This window comes from Chaetodon trifascialis, chromosome 6, assembly GCF_039877785.1.
Source record: "Chaetodon trifascialis isolate fChaTrf1 chromosome 6, fChaTrf1.hap1, whole genome shotgun sequence".
NCBI classification, from domain to species: domain Eukaryota; kingdom Metazoa; phylum Chordata; class Actinopteri; order Chaetodontiformes; family Chaetodontidae; genus Chaetodon; species Chaetodon trifascialis.
The window spans coordinates 24,075,946-24,101,746 of record NC_092061.1 but is presented as its reverse complement, the minus strand read 5'-3'; the positions used below and the strand labels follow the sequence as shown (position 1 = coordinate 24,101,746).

General features: G+C 41.1%; 2 protein-coding genes across 2 annotated transcripts; both read right to left on the bottom strand.

The window, feature by feature from the left end:
- Window positions 1-72: 72 nt before the first annotated feature.
- On the bottom strand, window positions 73-24,727 carry cdca2 (cell division cycle associated 2). The gene is given in 16 exon segments (XM_070964298.1): window positions 73-1,528; window positions 1,750-1,915; window positions 3,949-4,020; window positions 4,261-4,326; window positions 4,527-4,657; window positions 5,442-5,510; window positions 5,901-5,906; window positions 5,963-5,998; window positions 12,258-12,271; window positions 14,576-14,912; window positions 20,498-20,627; window positions 21,092-21,223; window positions 21,678-21,832; window positions 22,210-22,375; window positions 24,036-24,172; window positions 24,535-24,727. Coding segments are annotated over 16 exon segments (2,730 nt in total). The 3' UTR covers window positions 73-608.
- Window positions 6,212-11,530, bottom strand: LOC139332100 (cell division cycle-associated protein 2-like). The gene is made up of 3 exons (XM_070963813.1): window positions 11,489-11,530; window positions 7,360-7,483; window positions 6,212-6,564 (listed from the first exon to the last, which is right to left on the bottom strand). The coding sequence occupies exons 1-3, from the start codon at window positions 11,528-11,530 to the stop codon at window positions 6,212-6,214; spliced, it is 519 nt and encodes a 172-aa protein (XP_070819914.1).
- Window positions 24,728-25,801: the final 1,074 nt, after the last annotated feature.

Below are 25,801 nucleotides of genomic sequence, written 5' to 3'. Positions count from 1 at the left end.
ACTCAGAACCAGAGTCAATCATGCACATTTTAAGATTTCAGGAAACTCAGAGCACACCAGTTTATTTTAAATTTGATGCAATGTGTAAGACAATTCCAATCAGGCTGGCCATTACTCTTTATTACAGACAGTATGCTGGATCGATGAGACAGGGACCTCTTCTGGACATTTCCCTGCATGTTGACACTTTGGATCACTGAAAACAAAACTAAACATCCATCCACAGAGAGCAGGTATTGACTTGGAGATGCTCGATCCAGTGAGTCTGGAGAGTGAGGCTGAAGATGCACTGCGATTACCAGCTGAGTGGTTGGATATTGATTAGGAGGTGGTCAGGAGAGATGATTGGACTCTCAGTGTATTGACTGGCTTGGTTAGCAGAGGGAAACTGGCTACAAATTACCAGTCAGCTCTAATAATTCACAGGGAACAAAAGCATCAGTGTGTTAGCTTATACAAGACAATCAGCCGCTCTGTGGAAAATCATTCCATTTCATCTTAAGAAAATGAAGGTGTGTATGAAGGTTTAATGAACACTCATTTGAATGAACTGACATTAAAGAGGTATAACTAAAGCCAACAGTCTCCCATGTGGTCATTCAAAAGTCTCATGAAGCGTGGTCTTGTGTCTCCTCAGGGAGTGACGGTTGGGCAGGTGGAGCAGCACTGAGCCGTCGGCCCCTGGTCCTCCTGCGGGCCTCTTTACTGGAGTCAGGGGGGGTCTGAGACAGCCAGGCGAGACCCGCACCGTTGCTGCTGTGCTCTGCGTTGCTCTGGTTCCTCAGGCTGCGGCGTACTGAGCGCTTCCCTCTAGTGGCGACTGGTTTGAACACATCCTCAAAATTAAAGTCAGTCTGCCAGGGGGCCAGCTCCAAATTGGCTGCTCCGCCCTCTTCCTGGCTATCAGAGCCTGACCTGATGCTTTCCTGCTGGTTAGGTGCTTGGTCTCCCTGCTCCCTCTCCTCCACTTCATGGCTCGTTTGGTACGCCTCTGCCTGCTTCCCCTGCTCCTGTAGGACTGAGCTGTTTGCGCAGCTCCTCCTGCCCTGCTTGGTTTTTTTCTGTGCAGGCTCTAATGGCAGACTCAAAGTGTCTGAGGTGGGTGCATCCAGACTGCCATGACATTCTAATTTTCCATCTGAGTCTGTGCAGTGAGTATCGGTAGAAGTCTGGTCATGAAGTTCAGTGTCAGCTGATCCCTGTTTAGGTACAGTGTGGATCAGTGAGGTTTCCCTTGATGCCTCAAGGTTAGTAGTGGTTTGATCTTCACAGTGCTCCTCTGTCTCTCCTCCAGTCTGGCCCAGAGTCTCCTCATGGAGTAGCATATCATCGGCAACACTGACCTTCCTCTTCCTCAGTCCTCTTCCACCAGCCCTTGGCCCTGCCCTCCTGCTCCTTGTGCTCCTTGAGTCAGAGGATGTGATGGAATCTTCTGAAGGACTTTCCAAGGCATTTGTCAGAATCAGGTCACCCATCGATTGACTGTCATTAGTCATTTCAGGGTCCAAGTGAGTCTCATGATTTGGGGCTGTTGGGAGAAATGAGAACAAAACAATCTTGGAAAAAAATTTCAGGCATCAAAAATAAATCTAATGACTTGACAACCACAGATTTTGAGGGGTTGTACATTATGGAAAAATGTGCAGAGAGAAACAAAATTCAGGGACTACAAAGTATAATTCCAAGGCAGCAAAATCAATAATTTAGCATTACTACCAGATAAAGTTTGATATTTCCTGCATGTTTTACCTGTGCAGCTCACAGAGGGAGTGTGCTGTGCTGCTGGAGCCTGTGTGATGAAGGACAGCCTCTCAGTGATGGGGCTCAGGGTGGGGTTCTTGGAGGCGTAAGCCCGGGAGCCGTACAGGGAGCGATCCACATCCCTGTTCCACCGACGTGTTGCTGTGGAGGTCATCTGTGGAGAGACAATGTGTAGAGTTAGAAAGGTTTGTGCATGTGAAACTTGCTCAGGATCCACTTATGATGTGACGCAGACATTCTTGCACATCCAAACACTCCACTGACTGATGAATTGATTTGAAACTACAGACGAGAGGAGCCACATCTTGCTAGTACATCCCTGCAATATCTGTGTAATATCACATTTTTCTTATATATTATGTATTTTTTATCTTTTCTGTACCAAGCTGATGCACAGACAGATTTGTTTTTCACTGTGCAATAGTGAAAAAAAACAAAACACTGGACTTAAACCATGCATAATTTTCAATCTTTTTCCCATTAGCAATATTATTTTTTAATACCCACTTTTTATGTATAGACAACATAGTTGTCTTTGATGTCTTGTTATATTCCTGCTACTTTTGCTGCTGCCTGTAACACCCTAATTTCTCCTATGGAGGATTAATAAAGTGTCATCTTATCAGAGAGCTGACTGTTTCCTCTAGCTTCATGACATGACACAGCAGTTTCTTGTCCGAAAAAGTAGTCCAATCCAATGAGCACCATGGGTGGGTGTAACACTGCTGTCCAGCTGTTGTCAAGCATTGTCAAGTTGTGCACCAAAGCAAACGAGAAGTAACAGCAACAATGGCGACCACTATAGATGAGAGACGCTGCTGTCGAAGCCGTTCTTCACCCAACATCATAGTTCATTTTTACTTTGCATCAGTTTGTTTTTGCTTCACTGTTAAATCCCCAGCAAAAAAAAAAAGCACGTTGGCATGGCTACGCATCTGTGTCGACTTTAAAGGATTTTAGGTTTAATGCAATGTCAGACTGAAGATGGAAACAGAGCGTAATGAGATGACAATCTGTCTGACATCAGGCAAACAGGCTCAGTAAGTGGACTGCTGCCAGGTGGGCAACAAGAAGGAGAACTATTCACACTGTCTTCAAACAATATGTGTGATGCATCATCATCTGCAAACTACCTGCTGCACTGCTGTGCTGGATAAGCTTCCATCCGGACCAATATGTGGAGTTAGTGAGAAGCCGAGCTCTTGCGACTCATTAACTGCACTCGTCTGGATCATCCCATTTATTAATTCATCTTGTCTGAATGGATTTAAAGGATGAGTCCGATGATACTCTGTATTCTTCTTATCGTCTATGCCATACAGCTTCATTGTTGCTTAAAAAGCATTCAAACACATTTATGAAGAACATGGGTGCTGTTGTTTAGCTTGTGTTGATCCCACATAAACTGCCCTGCTGCTGTAAATACTCGCAGACCAAGTCTGCTGCTGAAGACGGCCCCCATCAGATTCACTATTTACTGCTGTTACCGTTAATGTTTGTTGAAACTGAAATACTTGGGTGTTTTGGGAATTATTTAATGTTTTCTAAAAATACAAGTTTATATTTGTAACTTGAGCAGACAGACAGGGTAGGGTAGACAGAAAATATTGATACTAGCACATCGTTGTTTTTGTCTTTTCATGGGATTTGTGGACAACATTAAAAAATCTTTATGTGTAATATCCCCAACCTTTTGCTGTAACACAACTCCACCACCTGAGAATTCTAAGGCTCGATCTGCACTCCCAGTGGTTTTGAGGTATTGAGCTTCAATGTCAGCCATGACAGACACCCTGAATGTATCCTAAATGTACAATATCAAAATTCAATTAAAGAAATCCTATAAAATCCTCTGTAAATGGGAGTCGACCAAGTTTAATCCTCTGTTTGAACATCAGGGAACTTATTCGTGAAGAACATTCCTGCTATTCATAATATTAGGAATTAATGTCAGATTTCAGAATGAAGTACTCATTATTCATCACCCTGGTGAACTTTAAGTGGTATATCTGGGGCACATAAACATACTGTACACACACAGAGTTCTTGTCCCCAGCTCAGCCAAAGTAAGTCACAGTTCGACTGTCAGCTCTCGGCTCCATGACTGCCTCCTACAAAGTCATGTCTGCAGATCCCTCAGTGAAGCGGTGTAAAGAGAAATCAAACGAGCAGACTCAGCCAACTCACCTTCATCTTCCCAGAGGCTGTCTTGGCAGCAGAGCGTGTCGACCTCTTCACAGGTTCGCTCTCCTCTGGCTGCTGGGGGAACACAGAGTTGGCGTGGGGATATGTTATATAGATCGTCTCTCTGCCACTCTCTCACACACACATTAAGTGGATATTCTCGGACGTGATTAAGTTCAGATTCAGTGGAATTAAACAGTAGATTAGATGGGAGCGTGTTATGACCCCTAAATTATTAGAGAGACAATCTTGTCTGGTAAATGGAGATTTCTACAAGTGGGATCAAGCTGAAAGCAGTCCGTGTTAATAGCAGACCTTTCTCTTTCGACTGCTGGAGCGAGCTGGAGCCTCGCTGGTTGATTCACGCTCTGGTCCTGGCTGCTGTGGAAGAGGGTGAGAAGTTGTGAGTGTATGAAATGGGAAACTTCACAGTGTGGAATCTACAGAGGAAATTACTCCAGTGATATCAACAGAAAGTCAAGTGCCAAAATATACAGTGGCCTGTGCACCCATAATGAATATTTAAGAATATGGTTAATTAAAAAAAAGACAAAATGAACAAAGCTATGATGGAGGCAGACCTTTCTCCTTTGATTTCTAGATTGGGCTGGAGCTTCAACATCCGCTTCACATTGCTTCTCCTGCTGTGTTACCGATGTCAGGGCATCCAGGGCATCCATCTGGAAGGTTGTGCTGGGTTTAGTCTCAGACTCTGAGGAAAGGATTAGGGTTAGAGCTCGAGGTCAGACAGAAAACGTGAACTCCAACATACTGTATGTCAAAGCAGCCACAGCCACTACAGTCAACTACATGAAACTAATAGATAGGTGGTTATCATGGCAGAATGCAGCTCAGTGAGGATACAGACATTTCTGTGTGTCACTGTTAACAGAGACTCCAGTCTACAGTGTAGTTCATACACTTCACTGACACACCACGCTGTAGAAGAACAGTATGTTTTTATGATCAAAGAAAGTTTTTACTGTCATTTCTGTCCACCAGCCAAAAAACGTTTCAACCAGCCATAAAACTGCATAAGATAAGATGTCATTAAAAACAGAAGCCACGGCTGTACTTCCATCGTCCTCCTCATTTTTCTTTTTTAGGTTGATCTACAGCAATGTACAGCCACACACTTGCAGACTCTCTCAAATTCTCCACTGTGGTCCTGGATTACCAAGCTCGGTAGCTAACTATATAAATGAAGCATAACTGCAGCAATGGGGGGCAATGAGGGTCAATCAAAGAATTGTGGCTCAGTTATTGACGGTCATACATGGCATGCTGCCAATGTGCAGTCGATGCAAAACAATGTGATCAGCCAACCTATGCGTTGTCGTGACGAGTGTTTGTAGTGAAGTAGGCGCATTTCAGCAACCTGCCAATGGAAGATGACCTCATTTATTTCATTTGCCAACTTTTCACTCACATTTGGCAAAGACATCAAGCTAAGTGTCAATGAAAGGAACAAATGGAGAAGTCCAACAGCAGCTCACCTGTCAGAAGCAGAGACTGAGACTCCTCATGGAAAGCAGTGTTTAAATTCAATGGCATGATGTCCCATTCTGAAAACGAAACACATGGAAAGAGCTGTCAACATCTGGGTGTTGAAGTCGGTCATTCAACCGTGCTTTCTACAACTTCGTAATATCTTGTAAAATTTGATCCGGGCCCCACAACTCTTGTACGACCTGCCAGAGGAGAGCATGCAGGCGAGCTGTTTCTCTCTCTCTTAAAAACCCTTTTTCAGAGCTGCTTTTCTTGAATGTGTTCGTCTCCTGTTTTTACTTCACTTGTTTTTCCTGTGTTTTTGTAATTCATACCTCGCTTGTCATTATTACTTCAGGGATTTTAATTTTATTTACTATCTACTAGTAATTTACTAGTAATTTCCTTTGTGACTTTTTTCCGATATATGCTGAATGAGTAAAATTATTATACAAACACAGTTTGACTGCATTCTGCCAATGACAGTAAGTTATGCCTCTCATAACTTAAATAAAGTGTAATAACCAACCTGTATCGCTCATCACTGCACAGTCAATCTCCTCCACTGAAGAGAAAACAGTCTAGGAATAGAAATAAAGAAGACCAGATTGATGGTAAATGAAATGCATTGATCAAACAACAACTCGTACATCCCTTCAGAATGTTATCCAGAATTTACATGTATAATACTAAGAGAAAAAAGACCTGTGGCAAAACAAGCTTGGGTGCCATGTACAGTCTTGCATAAACACCACACATCATAGAAACATGAGCAGTCTTAAAATAATGCTTGCATCTTATCTACCTTCTCTTCCTCGTCCTCTCCCACAGAGGAGAGCATTCTGCGGTTGCGAGGCACTGAAAGTGTGGGTGAGGAACCGAATGCAGTGGGGCTGCTGAAATTTGGCTGAGCTTGTGGTGTCTGGGATTCACTCCTCTGCGGCGTCTTCAGCACCGAGCGCATCTGTAAGCTCCCACCTGGTGTAGGTGCTCGGGCCGGCATGCCCCCTTTCTGTAACGGGGTGCTGGGGGGCTGGTTCCTGTCGAAGAACTCCGGAGAGAGTGGAACTCCAAAGTGCACGCTCTTTTTCTTGCTCTTAACCGTGGACTTGCCAGTGGAGTCATCCTCCCCTGGAAAGGCAGTAAAATAAAGAAGCCATTCACCTTTTGTTGCCTTTAATACACAATGTATGAGGAGCCAGACAGTAAGGCTACTTCACTATAATCTCTTAGACTGCATACATGGTTCTTAGTGTCTTATTAATATGTGGTAAAACAAAAACAAGGTTGATTACCAATATATTTGTAGTTTAGTAAGCCAACATAGATTTAAGGTTCTCAGATATTTTCATGTCAATTAGACAACAAAATAGCAATAGAAACAGAAAACAGATTAATCACTGTTTTCTGTTTCTATCAGAGGGATATTTTGCATGACATACCAGGATTTTCCAATTCAACTTGATAGCAGACTGTGCATAATTTAACTGTACCTGTGACATTTAAGGATGACCTACTTGCACATCTTGAGGAGGATAATATTAAATAAATTTGACACATTGCTGGATTTTCACACAACTAAAAACCTTTTTGACTGGGACAACTGAATTTGCTAATCTAAGTGATTGGTGCTGAACCTCACATACTGTACTGTTATTTGATATCAACACCAGTATTTGATGAGAACCACTAACTCTTCCATGATAGATAAGACACACACACTGTTCTACAACATAGAAAAAAAACTCAAATGATGTCAATCAACATGAATGTCCTGCCTGAAAATACCACTTTCACACTCTACTAGATTGCAGTCTGGATATACTGCATCAGGCTTAGCTCTATATAGCAAGCCTCAAAGGCAGGGTTAAACAAGATAAAAGGCCAGTTACTCTTGCATGGCCACAGAGAGCACTGTGTGTTTACCTGTGGGCTTGATCTCCGGCTGAGCAGGGAGAGAGGGGATGTGGAAGGAAGATGCAGACCGGGCTGCTGAAGCGGCTGCAGGATCATCAGGCTGGCTGGGGCTTTGGAGTTCAAAGACGCCGTCCTGTTGAGAGAGAATACATGAGAGCTCCAATTCTGTTGGCCTGCCATTCAAGGAGCTTCACAGAGCAGGCCGTTGAATAATAGTGAATGTTATTGCAATTCATCTGATAGTGGCATACATTTCTGTATATTGAATCTGAAAGGACACAGTGTGAAATAATGTTAATCAATTAATCTAATCAGTTCAAATCAATTCAATCAATTCAAACAATTTGTTTAATGCATAGAGGGACATGTTGTCAGCTACAAACTACCTGCTGTACTGCTGCACTGGATAAACTTCCACACCAATGTGTATCATTAGCGCTCTCGTGACTCATTTACTGCACTCATCTGTATTATACCATTTATTAACTCATCTTGTCTGAATGGAAATAAAACACTGGGCAAGTGATATTTTGTATGTTTTTATTGCCAACAACTACCATGAAAACCACCAAAACCAAAAGTAAATGCATCCTACTGACAAGTATTGTGTGTGTATCCACAGCCTAATATACACCGTCTGCCACTTCATTATGTGAACCATACTAGTGTAATCAATCCAGTACAGCTCTGCCATGAATTCTACTTTTACAAAGGTTAGAACTTTTCAAATTTTTTTGACTCGGACACAGAGGTAATAATTCTACCTTCATGTTTATGATTGAGGTTGTTGTTGGGTGGTAGCGCGATAGTGAAGTGCATTACATTGAAAGTCAGTGTTTCCCTTACCATTGTACAGGCCTAGGAGACCCCTGTCAGGGCAAAAAAACAACAACAACAACAACAAAAACCCAAAAACATCAATATGCCAAAAATAAGCCACCTATCCATTCATTCATAAATCAATAATAATTTACATTTAGGAGCGTCTCTGCGCAGCGCAACGCGAGTCAACCTGCTTCGTTGCCTAGTAACAATGCGAGTTCCGCTGCTGAGAGCGCGGGCATATTTTATGGGATGTTTAAGGTTTGTAGCTAGCCAACTATGGCGCCGCCGAAGAAAAGAAAAAATATCGCAGGCGACAAACAACTTACCCTACGTTTACACGTAGCAGGGTATTTTGGAAAACGGATATTTTGGCCCCTCCGTTTTCAAAAATAACATCGTGCACACAACATCGTTTTCAAAAATGTTGTCGTTTATATGAACCCGGATAAACACGCCGTAGAGCGCATCATAACTATGCCAAACATATGGGCGCGAGTGTAAACATGGGTCGCTCACATGTCGTTAAGTATTTTCAGTCGCATTTTGTGACGTTTCGGAACCTAAAACGCCATTTAACCCTGTTTACACGCCGACACATAACCGGCGTTTTCAGTAATCTCCACTTTGGCCGGAGTTTTTTCCGTGAAAAAACAAACAAACAAACAAAAAAAAAAACAAACAAACCTCAGTTTCCGTGTAAACGAGAGGCCAAACCGCATGAAAACATATGCGTTTTCCCTAAGTGTAAACGGGGTCTTAATAAAACGAAGTTTTTCTGCCAGACTCCGGAGCCAAGGAAAGTAGATGAATGGAGAGTAACAGAGGAAACTCTTTAAAAAAAAAAAAAAAAAGACAGGTGCAGGTGAGACGGAAGAAGGGGGGCAAAAAAATTGAAAAATCCACTGAAAAAAATTCTAGGGGAAACACTGGAAAGGTAATATTCTGGCCCTCTCATGTAGATGTAAATGGGGTGGCCAAAATATTATAAATGCCTCTCAAAATAATGCAGGCCAATTAAACACCACTGCAAACTACAGCTTCAATAACTGTGCAGAACTGAGTCAGTTTTGAACCAAGCTGCTCTCAGTAGCAGGTTGTTGCTTTGCAGTTCAATGGTTTCATGTTGGAGTTCTTCAGGAACATCAGCTGGCTCCACATCAAACATGTTCAGTTCCTTTTGTTTACTTGAAACCTCTCACCAAACGCCTGAAGGAGTTTTCACACTCAGCAGCATATTCAGATGTCACAGCAGCTTTTGTACTTACAGAGCAGGAAAATGAAAAAGAGAGAAAGTTTCCTCTTCGCAGTTGCTTTAATTTCACTTCAAATGACTTCACATTTAAACGCAGAGAGCTGAGAAGCTGCTGGAGCTTGATGTTCAGCTCTCAGAGGTTCTTGGTAATGTCCACCATGAAGGACAAATCGCAGATACTTGCTGTTACTGAGTTTCCACTTCAGGTTTTCCTTCATCTCTCTGAATTATTCCAGATATACTGACAGTTTGGAACAACTTGTCCTTTTGAATGAGGTTAGTGTGTGTTTCGAGCTGTAATGATGCTCGAGATTTGCCTTTTTCATCAATGCAAGTGTGTCTCCACAAACTAAATTAGACACACTGGGCTTGCCTTTTACTTCAACAAAAAATAATTGCATGTCCATTACTCCTGGAAAGTGAAACAATCACCATGATACATTGACGTGATACCAGTTGTTACATTTGTGGTATGTTTAGGGACCACTCGAAACAATGGGTTGGTCTACTATTTTATGTTATTGATTGTTATGTTTTTTCTTTATGAAAACGGAATTGCTTTTTTGTATTTATGAATTGCCTTTGGGGCCGGATCAAACGGTCTTGTGGGTTGCATACACACTTTGGTCTGGATGAATTTTATCCAGTGCAGCAGTACAGCAGGTCGATTGTAGCTGACAAAATACATCCCACTATGCATAAAACAAGTTGTCTGAAGAAAGCTGATTAGATTAATTGATTGAGGTTATTTCACACTCTGTATCCTTTCACATTCAAACATGTATGCTAATCAGATAAGTAATATTCACTCTTGTTCAGGCTTACTGAACAATATTATCTTTGGTCAAGTTGAATTGAATTTCATTACACTCTACAGATATACCTAATGAAGTGGCCAGTGAGTGAATCTTCTCCCTCTATGCCATAGAGCTTCATTCTTGTCTAAAAATTATTCAAACCCATCAGTGAGCCACACTGGCTGTTAACATGCACAAAATATTCTGTTTTCTGCCTTCATTCAGAGAAAGACAAAACTCCTACTAAGCTGTTTAAATGGCTAATGGAAAATAATATTTCCTATTTACATGCAGCCATGCATACTCCAAATAATGAACACAGTCTCCATCTTTTTTTCGTTCGTATCCCTTTAATATCCAGGTCGATCATACTGTTTAAAAGTAGGTCCTCGTTCCAACCAGAAATGTGGGATTTTCTTTTGTCTACGCATATCTACCCCTGCCTTGTTACACAGCGTACGGGGCTGACTGTAAACATTCAAGAGGCTGTGTGTTGCAAACTACAGTAAAACCCTAACTGAGATCCATATTCTGAATGCTCTGTATGCATGTCCAAAGAATGCTCCTGAAACCCGAATAATATCTGCATATCTCACGTCTTAATCAAGAAAAGCTCCATTTGGAATAAGGCCTAATTTGGAAAACACAACTGGAATATGCCCTTTATATGAACCATATACAATAGATAATACTGCCATATTTGGAATAAAAGTGGAATATTAGTGTGCATGTAAAGGTACTCACTGTTGGACTGAGTGACATGTTCCTTCCTTATGAAGAACACAGGCACTGTAGTTTATTTTGTGGTGACCCCACATACACCACTTTTTGCTGTACATACTCGCACACCAAGTCCACTGCTGAAGTTAGTCCCCAAAATATTCACTGTTAACTGCTGTTAGAGTTAATGTTTGTTGAAACCACAATATTTGTATGTTTCAGGCAATTATTTAGTGTTTTCTAAAAAATAAAAAAAAAAGCAGTCCAGGTTCTCAACTCAAGCACAACTTAGCACCATGTTATGAATTCAATTCATGTTTCATAATGGAATCTCCATTGTTAATAATCCTGTGTTGAGGATGACAAATCTGTGGTGGTATATCTGGGGCACGTAAACATACACACAGTATGTACTCAGCCAAAGTAAGTCACAGTTAGATTGTCAGCTCTCGGCTCCATGACTGCCTCCAAGAAAGACATATCTGCAGATCCTTCACTGAAGTGGTGTTAAGAGAAATGAAAGGAGCAGACTCAGCCAACTCACCTTCATCTTCCCAGAGGCCATCTTGGCAGCAGAGCGTGTCATCGTTTTCACAGGTTCACTCTCCTCTGGCTGCTGGGGGAACACAGCGTTGGCGTGAGGATATGTTATATAGATCGTCTCTCTATCACACACGCTATAGCAGACTGTTCTCTTTTGACTGCTGGAGCGAGCTGGAGCCTCACGAGTAGATTTGTGTTCTGAGATTTAGAAATTGTAGGTGTATGAAATGGGAAGTTTCACAGTATGGGAATCTGTAAAGCAGTGAACCTCAGCTGGTGGCCTGCGGTCCTCATCTGGCCAGCAGAGTACTGTATTAATGAATTCAGAAAACGTGAGGAGGAAAAAAAATCAGAGCTGCCAACTCTCACACACTGACTACGATACAAACACAATTCACTGAGGAGAATGATTGAGCTTGTCTATTAGATGCAAGAAGCAACCCTTGGGTTTACTTTTGCTGGCCAACTGTTGCATTGAGTCTCAAACTGTGTGTGTGTTTTTTTCCCTTCCTGATATCCTGAAGAGTTTTTTGGTTGAGATGAGGACTCATTCATTAGTAAATGAATTGTGGGTTTTGTATTGAGACTGCTTCCTTAGCAGTGATCATTATGGATTTTCTATGCTTGTAAGTCTGCTCACACTGATGTAGGCTGATAAAAACATTCATTTGTAAGAGACTGAAAATATGAAACAATAACAGGCTAATTAGGCCTAATCTTTTTCTCCCCTTTCTTTTGATAAAGTGGCTAGCTACTAACTGCATAGCGGCTGCTTGGAAAAATTCTGGCACTTGGACAAATGTAGTTCAGGACCTTTGCTACAGTGGATTGTAATAATTACTCTGGCTTTATCAACAGCCAAATGTTGCTAAAACTTAGCTTGTGCACCCACAATCTAAGAATGTAGAAGAAAATAAATAAATAAAATGGATAAAGCTATAATGGTGGCAGACCTTTTTCCTTTGGTTTCTAAACTGGGCTGGAGCTGGAGCTTCAACACCTGCTTCACATTCCTTCTCCTGCTCTGGCAACGACGTCAGCTCAGCCAGGGCATCCATCTGGGAGGCTGCTCTTGGTTTATTCCCTGAGGAAAGGGTTAAGGTTAGAGCCACAGCTGAAATGACAACTGTTTCATTAACACTGATTCTGTAGGTTAGTAAGGTAAATGCCAACCGACAGACACAACATTTCAAAGGACTACGGTGGAGCTGAATCCACATGAAGTTCTGAACTCCCTTTGATACTTGTAAACAGTTGTTTAACAGGTTTATCGTTTTGACCTTCGTGATATTCAACTTCTACTAGTGCTGTCAATCGATTAAAATATTTAATTGCGATTAATCTCATGAATGTCATAGTTAACTTGCGATTAAACGCAAATTAATCGCACATTTTTATCTATTCTAAATGTCACTTGAATTATCATTTTAATACTCTTATCAACATGGCAAAGTGGATAGGTTTGCATTGTGCAAATGTTTTTTAATTGAAAGCAACAACGTGTAGTGTTTTATTTCACACTAACATTCTCACTTTGAGCAGTCATTCACATTTGAATGAATCAAATCTCACACAATTTAACACTGTCAACAAACAGATGACAAAAAAATAAATATTTCCTTTCTTAAGTTTCCTCTGAACACAGTGCATCCATATGTCTCTGTTGAAAGCCATCCATTGTCGCCTGGTTTTGACAAGGAGGCGGCGGAGAATTCGCATTAGCCGTGTGTTTGGCCATCAAGTGCTATTTCAGACTGGATGTGCTGCGGTGATGACTCAGTTCACACCAACAACACACACAGATAACTTTGGTCTTATCAGTCGACCCATCTGGCAACTTTTTGAAACTAAACTTTCCATTCAGAATCTTGTTTGCATCCGTTTCAGCATTTCATGCTTGACATCCACACAAACCAGTAGCCTACTCTTTGACAGCTAGCAAGCAGACAAGACCAAACATGTGTGTGGGGCGTGCCTATTGTTTTGTTTCCGGTTTACAACCGGATCCTGTAGTTTTTCTAACGTTACTAGCAGTGACCACAGCTTATAAAAAACTACAAGTTCACTAGCTCACAAAGAACGTTAATCTCACGATAAAAAAAAAATGACACCATTAAAATTGATTTGCGTTAATGCATTAACGCGATGTTTTTGACAGCACTAACTTCTACACTTCTATACTTGCAATTGGCTTGGTTTCTTAAGCAAACTTAAAAATGAAATGAGAGACTAAAGATGGGCAGAAGAGGTCCTCCGACTAATCAGTTTGGCCAATTAATTGGTTGTTTTTACATACTATTGTTACCGGCAGAACTTGGCTCCAATAGTGGCTGATGGATGTGTAGCCTCCACCAGTTAAGCATGGACGTACATCATCTCTTTGCATGGACTATCTCATGTGTACATGAGATTCAGCTCTTACTCCACTTCCCAATTTAGTGTTCTCTGTTGCCAACAATCTAGTCATGTAACTATTCATTCATTAAATAAAATTACATGCTTACTCCAGGAACAATTTTATAATAAAGTGATATAATACCATCATTGTAAATAAATGAATTAATTTTGGCTCATATTGCCCAAGTCTATGAGACACCTGAGCTGTTTGTAATACAAACTGAAACTTAATGTCTGTTACTCTTATAGCTTTGCAAACTTGAATGTGTCAGGAGACCACATAAAATTAGATAACAACCAAAGGAAAAATTGAGAAATATGACTGCAGTGCACCTATCAGTATCTGAGAAACACAGTTTGACTGCATTCTGCCAAGGACAGTAAGTTATGCCTCTCAGACTAAATAAAGTGTAATAACCAACCTGTATCGCTCATCACTGCACAGTCAATCTCCTCCACTGAAGAGAAAACAGTCTAGGAATAGAAATAAAGAAGACCAGATTGATGGTAAATGAAATGCATTGATCAAACAACAACTCGTACATCCCTTCAGAATGTTATCCAGTTAGAATTTACATGTATAATACTAAGAGAAAAAAGACCTGTGGCAAAACAAACTTGGGTGCCATGTACAGTCTTGCATAAACACCACACATCATAGAAACACGAGCAGTCTTAAAATAATGCTTGCATCTTATCTACCTTCTCTTCCTCGTCCTCTCCCACAGAGGAGAGCATTCTGCGGTCGCGAGGCACTGAAAGTGTGGGTGAGGAACCGAATGCGGTGGGGCTGCTGAAGTTTGGCTGAGCTTGTGGTGTCTGGGATTCACTCCTCTGCGGCGTCTTCAGCACCGAGCGCAGCTGTAAGCTCCCACCTGGTGTAGGTGCTCGGGCCGGCGTGCCCCCTTTCTGTAACGGGGTGCTGGGGGGCTGGTTCCTGTCGAAGAACTCCGGAGAGAGTGGAACTCCAAAGTGCACGCTCTTTTTCTTGCTCTTAACCGTGGACTTGCCAGTGGAGTCATCCTCCCCTGGAAAGGCAGTAAAATAAAGAAGCCATTCACCTTTTGTTGCCTTTAATACACAATGTATGAAGAGCCAGACAGTAAGGCTACTTCACTATAATCTCTTAGACTGCATACATGGTTCTTAGTGTCTTATTAAATGATTGTGTGTATAGTGATATATTTGCTGTTGTAATCTTTACTGTTGCTGCTCTTGGAACAATATTTAGTTATATTTAAAATTTAAAGCCATTAGACTTCTGGGACAGCACAGAATATGGTGGACACACTTCCTTAGCTGCTCTGAGAAGTTGTGACTAATTTCTGCTTTACTAGCACAATTTCATGACATTTATTGAGGGGATACTTTACTCAACACACTTAAGCTAGTAAGCACATTCACTTGCTCTTTGGGACCAATAATGTCAGCTTCTGCATGGAAAGCAGACATGACACATGCAGGCCGCAACAATTTGCCTGAGAATTTGGGGGCCGTCACCCGAATGACTTTGTGCCAGGAGAGAGCTCATTGCACTCTGCAACCTCAAATCCAAAAAGGGACAGACTCACCGACCCTTTGCTATCATGTCTGTTATGATATTCTGTGCTGGCCAAGTGAAACATCCCTCACATTTTTCTGCTACATCATTCCAAGAAAATTTTCAGCTTTCTTGTCTAACACGTCCTCCATTGTGAAGCATCAGGCTGCATTTGGGGGGGGGGGGGGGGGGACATCTGTTGCATGCCTGCTCTGGTGTCAAATCTGGACTGTATTAAAAGCTACTCTGCAGTTTACTGTGAATGCCAATGGATTTCGCGATAGCAAGTATAAACAAAGTATGACTATGACAGCCTATGACTCACTTAGAATAGCTGCACTGTGGCGGTTTTGTTCATTTATGACAAGATTGGGCTCTATGACGTTATATAATGTGCAATGGCAAAAATGTGCCCACCGGTAGAGATTTTTTAATATCGTTTCAATCATTAATTTTCTATTTTAAACTGATGCCTGGCTTTTCATCGCCTCAAACATATAAAAGTTTACTTCATATAATTACACTGTGCGTGACCGATTCATAATGTCCTCACTCTAATTATTGTAGCTTAGATTGTGTGTTTAAATTGTTCATGTGCACATGTTTAATCGGAAGACTGATCACAGCTTGTACCACCTTGAACCAAGCATGCATCTGTTGGTCACGCAGCATATTGGATGTGTTTGATTTGTGTTACTTAGTGCGCTGACCAGGTGGTACATTAAATCAGTAAATGAGTAAGGTTGATGTGACCTTTTGCAACGATGCTGAGGCACAATAAAGACTGAGAGAACGACTAAAACATTATGTTCAAAACAGTGCTATAAATAAAAGTGTTGATGCATAATACAACTGCAAATCTACTGACAAAAACTGACCAAGCCAACCATGTTATTATGATTCCCATCCCACCCACTCCTGTCCTGCCTCAGTCACATGATGAACACTGAAACTGACAACCAGAATCCCATGACCCACAGGATTCTGTGGGAAAAAAACATCAAGCTCTAATGCAAAGTGGCGCTGCTTCTCATCACCTCACCCCCAGAGACACTTCCTCCCCTGGCCACCAAGCAACAGGTGAAACAATACTTCTCCTGTGATGTTGGGCTCATGCTACAGATTAACAGGAACACTTAGATTCAATCAAAAAACTTGGGCTTCTCATCCATCAATATAGTTATGATATCTAATTACTTCAGATCATTTCTTTTGGCTCCTCATCCCTCTCAGCTGCTTCACGGTGCCTTAAGGCTTACTGAATGTTAAGTCTTAAAGATTTCATCCACTTGCTCTTTTGTGTTTCCACTGATCAGTGCATCTGATTACAATGCCACGCATGATCTGGTCTGATGGTTTTCATTCACAAATTTGGTATGTTGCTACATTTATGACTTCAGTCATTCAATCATTCATTCATTAATTGCTCATTTGCTATATTCATTTATCTGTATGTGTAGTACTTACTGTGTGTGTGTGTGTGTGTGTGTGTGTGTGTGTGTGTGTGTGTGTGTGTGTGTGTGTGTGTGTTAGTAGTTGTTATGTGTGGTCAGTATTTGTTGTGTGTGTAATGTTATGCAGTTACGTGAGTTTGAATCAAGCATTATGGTCACTGAACATAAGTCAAGAACAAGAACTATCAATTTTCCCCTTTCAAAGGGAGGTGTCCTGAAAATTTCTGACTATTTCCAGAAGTGAGTGTATATTTGCTAATTCCTCTTAGCAAAATAAACTTGTTTGCGATAACAACTGAAGATCCTTTCAGGTAAAATATGCTACGCGCGTTTAGCTGCTTATCCATTTGTAGAATACTCTTTCAAATAATTGAACTGATGGCTCAGTTTCTGAGCTAGACCATTCCTCCAAAAGACACATTGTACCCTCAAGCTAAGCAAAGACTGTTCAGTGTTTATTGATGAATTTAATGTTTCAGATCTTTGGCATTTCTTTAATCCATCTGGGAGACAATATTATTTCTTCTCTCTTGCCCACCACACCTTCACCTGTATTGACTGACAATTAACTCGTACAATCACTGCACTCCTGCTCTTTCGATGCTATTGTGTTATCAGACCACTCGTCAGTACTACTGGAGTTGTATGTTCAAGAATATGACAGTGCTCCTCCTCCTTGATACCTGAATACGTGTTTACTGTCAAATGGGGACTTTGTTAACTCTGTATGCAGTCAAATAGATTTTTTCATTGCAGTTAATGGAACACCTGGGATCTCGGCATCACTGCTGTGGAAAACACTGAAGGCATATTTACTGTAACAAGGGAAATAATTTCATATAGTGCATGTAAGGGAAAATTTGGGAAAAACTACCTATACTGACTGAGCAAATTACTCAAGTAGACAATATCTATGCTGCGTCCTCATACTCAGACATATATAAGGAGCGCCTTTCCCTCCCAGTAGAATTCGACATTTACTTCTAAACTCAAGTGGAGGATTTATTATGTAAATTCAAATGTGCCTATTTCAAACACAGAGATAGAAGCAAGTTAATTGCTCCCCCGTTTATAACGACACCCATCAACCACCTGAAATTCAGAGCCACTCTGTCCTGACAAAAGATCCCACACAAATTAATGAACATTTGACCCACTAGAAATAGATATTTTATACTGGCACCCATTTTCTTTGATACAAATTTCTGTTACTGTGAATACTTAAGTCAGTAGAAACTGGACTGATCTCCAAAGGCATAAAGTTAGACATAAGTCATAAAGATGAAAGATTCTCTTCAAAATTTTATGCAGCTATGGGCTCCTCTAATCAGCTGCCTTGCACTATGAAAATTAAAATAACTGATGCCCACAAAGCAGGAGAAGGATATAAGAAGATAGCAAAGCATTTTGAGTTAGTTGCTTCCTCAGTTTGTAACGTATTGAAGAAATAGCAGTTAACAGGAACAGTGGAGGTCAAGTTGAGGTCTGGAAGATGAAGAAAACTTTGAGAGAACTGCTTGTAGGATTGCTAAAAGGGCAAATCAACCACCCATCAACCAGCTTCTATCCAAATTTTTGGCCATGCTTATTTGGGACCTGTCTATCCCGCTATCATCTCTCCAGGGGTTTTTCAACGTAAGATGTCTCCTCAATATATTATATAATGCCTCTTCCTCAAGTACACCAGAAGCCGTGATTTGGATTGATGTGTAAAAGGCTTTCGGCTTGGTGCAGTAGAGGTGTATCTTTTCTTCAAACAGTTCTCTTTGCACTGCTCCAGCCAGCAAAGCTGCAGCTTGAATCTGCTCTTGCTGGACAAGCTCTTGAACCTCTAGCCATCACGCTTCGATCAGATGCTCATATAACACAAACGTAATTAGGAGTGACTCCAAACAAAAGATGTAGCTTTACAAAATCCAAATCCTAATCCTTTTCAATCAACACTTAAAATATGGAAGCAGTTCAGATGCCATTTTTGTTTACAAACTCTCCCTCCCTGAACTCAAATCATCCTTGTTTGATAAACTGAACCCTCTTCTCATGGTCTTCCCTCAGTATTAGGACCCTGAAGGACCTATAAAGACCACCTTTGCATCTTTGCAGCTGCTCTCTGAGAAATACACTTCCCCAATCAACATTTCTTTAGATAGTTATAAAGCCAGTTATCGGGGTCCCCACTCTTTCTAGAGACCATTTTCTAGGACTTTTCCTGGACATTTTCAATGACGACCTTGCTGGTTTGACAGATGGGTATTGCTCCATACACTAATACGCTCCTCTCTGTGGATGTCTGATTTAGTACAAGTATAAAGACATAATCTTTAGATGCTTCAATGTTACTATTTTTTTTCCTACTATCTCCTCGTACTGTTTTTTTTATTTCCTGCTTTGTTTTAATATTGTTTTTGTATTATTACAGCATTCAGTCATTGCATTGTATTTGCTTTGTGTATTATGCTTGGTAGGTGCTTTGTAAATAAAATGTATCATTATCAGTAATTAACAACCTGAAACCTCCCAACTATATTAACAATTGCTTCCTGAACACCAGTAACACAAATAATAGCCTACAATTTTGCCTACTGACAGATCTAGACTGAACTTTACAGACCTAAAGGTATGATTCAAAGTCACAGCTGAGTTTGCCTGGACTATTAACTACCACTAACTCTTATCACTTTATCAAACCATACTTTACTAATAACATTAACTGGAGTCTTTAACAAGATTAATCACACCTACACTGCAAGCAACCATGATAAAAGATGAACATTATTATTGTCGAACACTCTAAACAATGCTCAACACACGTTTGAAGTCACTGCTCCAAGCCAGAGCTGAATCATAAGCCTTAAACCCCTGCAGGCAAAACAAGCCTGCAAGTCAAGTCGACTTTAGCAACTGAACAAAACATGGTCACCAATTTAGCATTATTCAACCATTTAAAACAACCCTGAAAGAAAGCAACATTAAAGCTGCCATAGGTAAGATGGAGAAGAGAGCAGACTTAGCCTGAAAATTTGAACCAACACAAGTTCACGTCACTCCCCCTCCCTCTCCGCTGCACTCATGCCCTGCCTCCAAGCCCCTCCTCCCTGTGGCCTCTGCACGGCTGCCGCCACGACCAGTAACATTGGCCTTAGCATTGGAAACAAGCTAACTCTGCCCAGCCGCTACATCACAGTCGCTAACATACATTACGCGCTGCGGAGTGTTACTGTAACAATCACCATATTATCTTTATGGTTATTTGCTGACTTAGCCGTATATGCTGTTGTTGGCAGCAGCGTTATGGGCAGTTTCTCCTTTGCGGAAACCCTGACACTTCAGGAGGATGAACAAATTGCAGTTCAAGCCCTTTCACTATAAGTCTTGTTTAACTAGGGTTATTTTGTGATCATCATTTTTTAAACAAACACACACAATCATATGCATGTTTTTTGTCAAATAGCATCACATTTGCTTGGGGGAGGACACCCCACCCCATGCTGGTAAAAATGGACAAGTAGCTGGTAAAACCTGAACATTCACTAGACATTTTGCCAGTGAACATAAAAGTTTATTTTGCACCCTGAGGGCAGTTACTCTTGCATGGCCACAGAGAGCACTGTGTGTCTACCTGTGGGCTTCATCTCCAGCAGAGAAGGGAGAGAGGGGATGTGGAAGGAGGATGCAGGCTGGGCTGGTGAAGCAGCAGCAAGATCATCAGGTGTTGACTGGCTGTGGCTTTGGAATTCAAAGACAACATCCTGTTGAGAGAGAACACATAAGAGCTCCAATTCTGTTGGACTGTCGTTCAAGCAGCTTCACAGAGCAGGCTGTTGAGTTACTACAATTGTCTGAATTAGCATACATTTTTGTACACAGAATCTGGAAGGGCAAGGGATGTGAAATGATCTTAATTCATCTAACCAGCTTACTGTAGGTATTCTTTGCATTCCTTTCCTTGCAACATTTAAAGCTGATCCACTGACAAAAACATGTTGAAAACGTTCAAATCTTGCTGTGTAACAGCAACAGCTGTCGGCACTGACACGAGTGACAAAAAAACTGCATTTCATACAGTCACTACATTACAAAAGCAGTAGTTCACCAGTGGAAAATGAAATGTGAGGCAGAAGAATGGCATTATCACAGTGGTAAGGCCACCTGTGTCATAGTAGCATCACTAAAAGTCTCAGTCATCAGTCATTTGGTCTGGATTAAGATCGACCCTTTTGGGTCTTAGTAAGGAACAGGCTTGGCCTTCAAAGTCAACATGAAAGGGTGGAGATATAAGCACAGCTTGGGCCACAGTCTCACTGGATGTCAGCGCTCCTTGAGGTGACAACCCTCTTCACTGGTTCTTCGTCCCCCCGTGGATATGATTAAGGAATTCCCACTGTTTTCATTCTATTGGACAGCACCACAACAGCGAGAGCACTACTACTACAGTGTGTACAGAAAATACAAACTTACCAAACTGCTGTTTTACAATAATACAGAACACACAAAACTTGATATTGTACTTTACACGATACAAACAGGAGCACTGAGTTTAGAAACAAACAAACAAAAAAGATGGAATGATAAATAAGTAAACCTCAACACCCTGCACTTAAATTTGGTTTGTTTGAGAGTGCTTGTTTGTCTCTTTGGATGCTTGCAGTCAAAAAGCCCTTTGTCGCACTGAGATCTACCATTCATAGAAGAGTTAAAAATAATCGGTAGATTCAATGGAAGCCAAGTACAGAGAGGTAAAACCTTTTAGTTAAATTATTTACAGTAGTCAAGTAAGTACATGGTCAGAGCGAGTGTACCTTCTGTTCTTTTAAAGTGAAGTGCAGGATCGGAGTGTTGGTCTCTCTAATCTCCAAATCGCAGGTTTCGCGGGGGCCCAGGCGCCTCCTCTTGCTGGGTGCGGGTGTCATCAGTGGTGGGTGGTTCTCCTTCTCTCCATCAAGGCCGTTCCCATCTGAAGCGGGGGGCCCATTGAAAAGGCGTATTACATAAACATTAACATACAAAAGCAAATGGTACTTAGAGAAAAAAGAGTGAAATAAAATTAACACATATCAAATAAACATAAAAAACCCACAACACTTGATCAAAGAAATTGAGATAAAGTCTCACTTCAGCAACAAACAGCTCAGAAAGTGTCCAATTTAAGAAGCTGACCAAGCTGAGGAGAAATGACTGCTTTAAGATATTGTCAGAGTCAGGCGTATACTGTGCTGTGCATTAATCCATTGCTTTTAAACAGTGCCTCCAGACATCATAAAGAAATCGTACTGGCATAGATCGTTGTTGAGAAATGAAACTATTAATCCTGTGGCAATGAGGCGGCCTCACCAGACAGATAATCTCTTGTCTTGATGCATCCTCCAGTGCTCCTGTCCTGCCTTGGCATTGGATCACAGACCTCACTCTCTTCCACATCCATCAGGGTCTGGAAGGAGGCCATCTTCTGCCTCAATGAGGAGGTGACCTGGGGAGGGAAGGGGCTATTTCTGACAGGCTGAAAGTTGAGAGAGAAAAAAAAACAAACATATCTGCTCAGTGATGCAGCTTGACAGGTCATAGACTTTTGAAATTACTGAAGTGGTATTACTGGGAGGCAGCACATTTATCACATAGTCCTTCCACACACACAGTCCAGGAATATTATGAGTTGCTGAGCTGCGCGTCATCTAACAGGCAAGTAACAGTAAGTCTCTTGCTTCACACAAGAATAAATGAATTCTTTATTTCAAGCAAAGTTTGACCCAGGAGGTATCCCTTCAGTATCAGAATCACCACCTGCAGACTTGAGAACTGGAAGCTTTCTCGGTGCAAAAGTCCATAGAAACTTCATGAACTACTTCTGCAACTACTTCAGTACTTTTGTTTCTTCTGTCCATTATATGTTGACTGCGTTCCAAGCATGCATCATTTTGCCAACACATAGCTAAATGCACTTTCATTCGAAGCCTTAGTACAAGCCATTTCGGTTTATAAGTAGGTTCATGCCATTGGCTTAATGTTTTTAACGCTGATGTCGACAAAACTCTAAGGTTATTTATTCTTAGTCAAACTAAAAGATGTTTCGAATAAGGACGGGCAGCATAAAGTTTGGAAAAGTAGTGACGGATGTTATGTTTTCTATGCCACAGAGACTTGTTACTATTGCAGTACACTGTGACTGACATGTTTTCTGCTGATACCTTTTAACTGCAACCTCTCAGAGCAACATGTAAGTCCTTGATGATTAAATACTGGGTAAGGTATCACTTTAAGCTCTCCATGAGATGTTATTTAATAATGTTAGAAAGAGCAGTTATGTACTGTAATGTTAATGTATTCATTGTGGCAGAAGTTACAAGGGTTTAAGCATTACTACACTTGCACATTGTTTGACCTGTTACTCCACTGATCTTGTCAAGGCTTATTTTGTGGAGTTAATATATTTGGTTCATCCTGTGAACCCTGTGAATTCCCTCACACTAGTATTTTGATTACAGAGAAGCCAGGGAGGGCCCAGCAAGTCATGTTCTTTTCATTCAGTAATACAGACTATTGTCCGTATTATATAATCGTATTAATTGTAATATTTCTATTACTACAATGATTGTATGAGACAAAAATTAAATGTAACTTAATGGATGTCTCCACCAAGACACAGACAGAAACAGGTCAGAACTGGAAAAGGGACAAAACAAGGGTGCAATTCCATTTTTTCAGATCAACCTGTTTTTTTCTTCCTGGCATTTCAGCATATATAATTACATATCAGAGCATGTCAATGTATTGGTCACCCTGTACTTGGTTTTGTTTGCCGGTGGGTGTACAAATTATTGCTCAATTGCTCTTTGATCCCATGACATTACTTTTAAATGTCTGTACCAAAGGTTCAGTGCACTGTCTACATGACTGAGGCAGTGAAAAGTTATGTGCATAGATTTAAATCATCTCCTTCTAATAATATGCCGCATAGAACATATGCTAACTGACACACACAACTATTAATATGTAGCTGTGGCAGTGACAGAGAAAGTATGCAGTCACATATAGTTCATATATGTCAGTTTCAGTATTGATCACCGAGAGCCCACAAAGCCCAGACTGTAATCTGACCACTTCCTCACATGATGTCACAGCGATGCAAGATTTGCTCATTTATATCCCAAGAAGCATCTCACCTCTGGAGTTTGGAAGGTTTTTGGAGTTTTCATCCGTTGTTGTGCCATGAAGCGGATGAGGGAGTTTGTCTCTGGCGAGCCCCGGACCCCGATGCTGGACCTCCGCCTTGCCTTTATTTGTGCTAGACGAGACTTATCTAGAGCCACAAGGAGAAAATTACCACTTCAGTAACACCCGACTGGTGCCATATCTGGAAAATACTTGTCAACGTTTTTTGTCTCCGATTTTATGCATCAGCAGTGCTGAAGAGTGCATCTGTTACTGATTTGGTCAATTTGTGGCCGTAATGTGGATTGATATGCTCAGATTTCTTTCTGGATGGTTTAAATCTTAATTACAGATTATAGCAAACTCTACAGTATATACACAGCATTTCTCATGGTCTCTACCAGATGTGGCTGAACACAGCTGTATCATTATGAAGTAAACACTTCTGTCTATGGAAGACAATGTAAATGCAACTGCAGTTTAGTGACAAATAAGAAGCAGTCCTCTCACCTTTGCTGTTTGACAGTGCTGTTGGGGTAAAACTCTGGACAGAAATGCCAAACTGACAAGGTGTGAGCTCGGAGAAATTCAGGGGGGCTGAGGTGTCATTTAAAACAAGAGGGGAGTCCTCTTCTGAGGGGGACAACATTTTCTCCTTCTGATCTTCCTTAGTGCTACCAGTGCTCTTCTCCACGGTAGCCATCTGCACAGAAAATGTGGACATATTTTAGAATTCAAGAGAAGCTGAACCACATGGACATGTGTCAACAGTAGTTACTGGAGGACGCTTAAAGATGGATGACAACAGAGGGGTGGTCGGTCACCTGTATATGATGTCCTTTACACAGTAACTTACGTTGTTCAAATACGGTCATGACAGCAAACAATAACATGAAATCAACAATTACTATGAACAAAACTGAATGCCAAAATGCATAAGGCTGCTAAATCTAACTTTAATAGGATGCTGATATAGTTAGCCGAACACCCCCCGATAAGTAAGAAAACAAACAAATACATGAACCTTTGCGTTAACTCAAAACTTCATGCACGTGCTTCATGATAAATGCCTTTATTGAATGACTGGTGACTGTTCGCTAACAGGTAGCGTTAACTTCGACAACAACAAAGGACTTCTGCCAGGGACGTAAGGTTATTATCGACCACTATCTCGGAAAAATGAAACGAAGGCCAATTGTTGTTTAACGCTAGTTTGCCACGACCCCCTGTTCACACAAGACATTAACTGACGTTAACGTTAACAGTAACAAGCAACAGCAGTGTTGAACATAATGGGTTGACACTTACCTTGTAAATTTAAGGTGAATGAAAGGAGTATCTGCTGTTAAAATCTATATAAAAGCACATATAGACTACTGTCATATGTGTCATAAAAAAAATCACTTATATCTCAAAATCCGATAAAATACAAAGAACAAGAGCGCGATTCAAATTACGTTCCACGCCAGAGCCAGCCAATAAGATCCGGCTGTGGCTGCGTGTGGATCCCTCCGCGAACTAGTCACCAACGCTCTTCAACAACACACACGTATACAATTTCATAAACACGATGTGTATTTTATAGTTTGGTTTAAAAATGTATGAAAAAAATGACGCACGTGTCAATAATAACTGGGAGACGGTACCGTTCTGAAGACCTAATTTCCGTATTTTGAAGCGTTTGAGAGGAACCGGAACTCGTTTAATATGAATTGACCAATAGAAAGCTCAGACAAGTTATCACGTGACCTCCAAAAGTAAACGAGTAAGTAAGTAG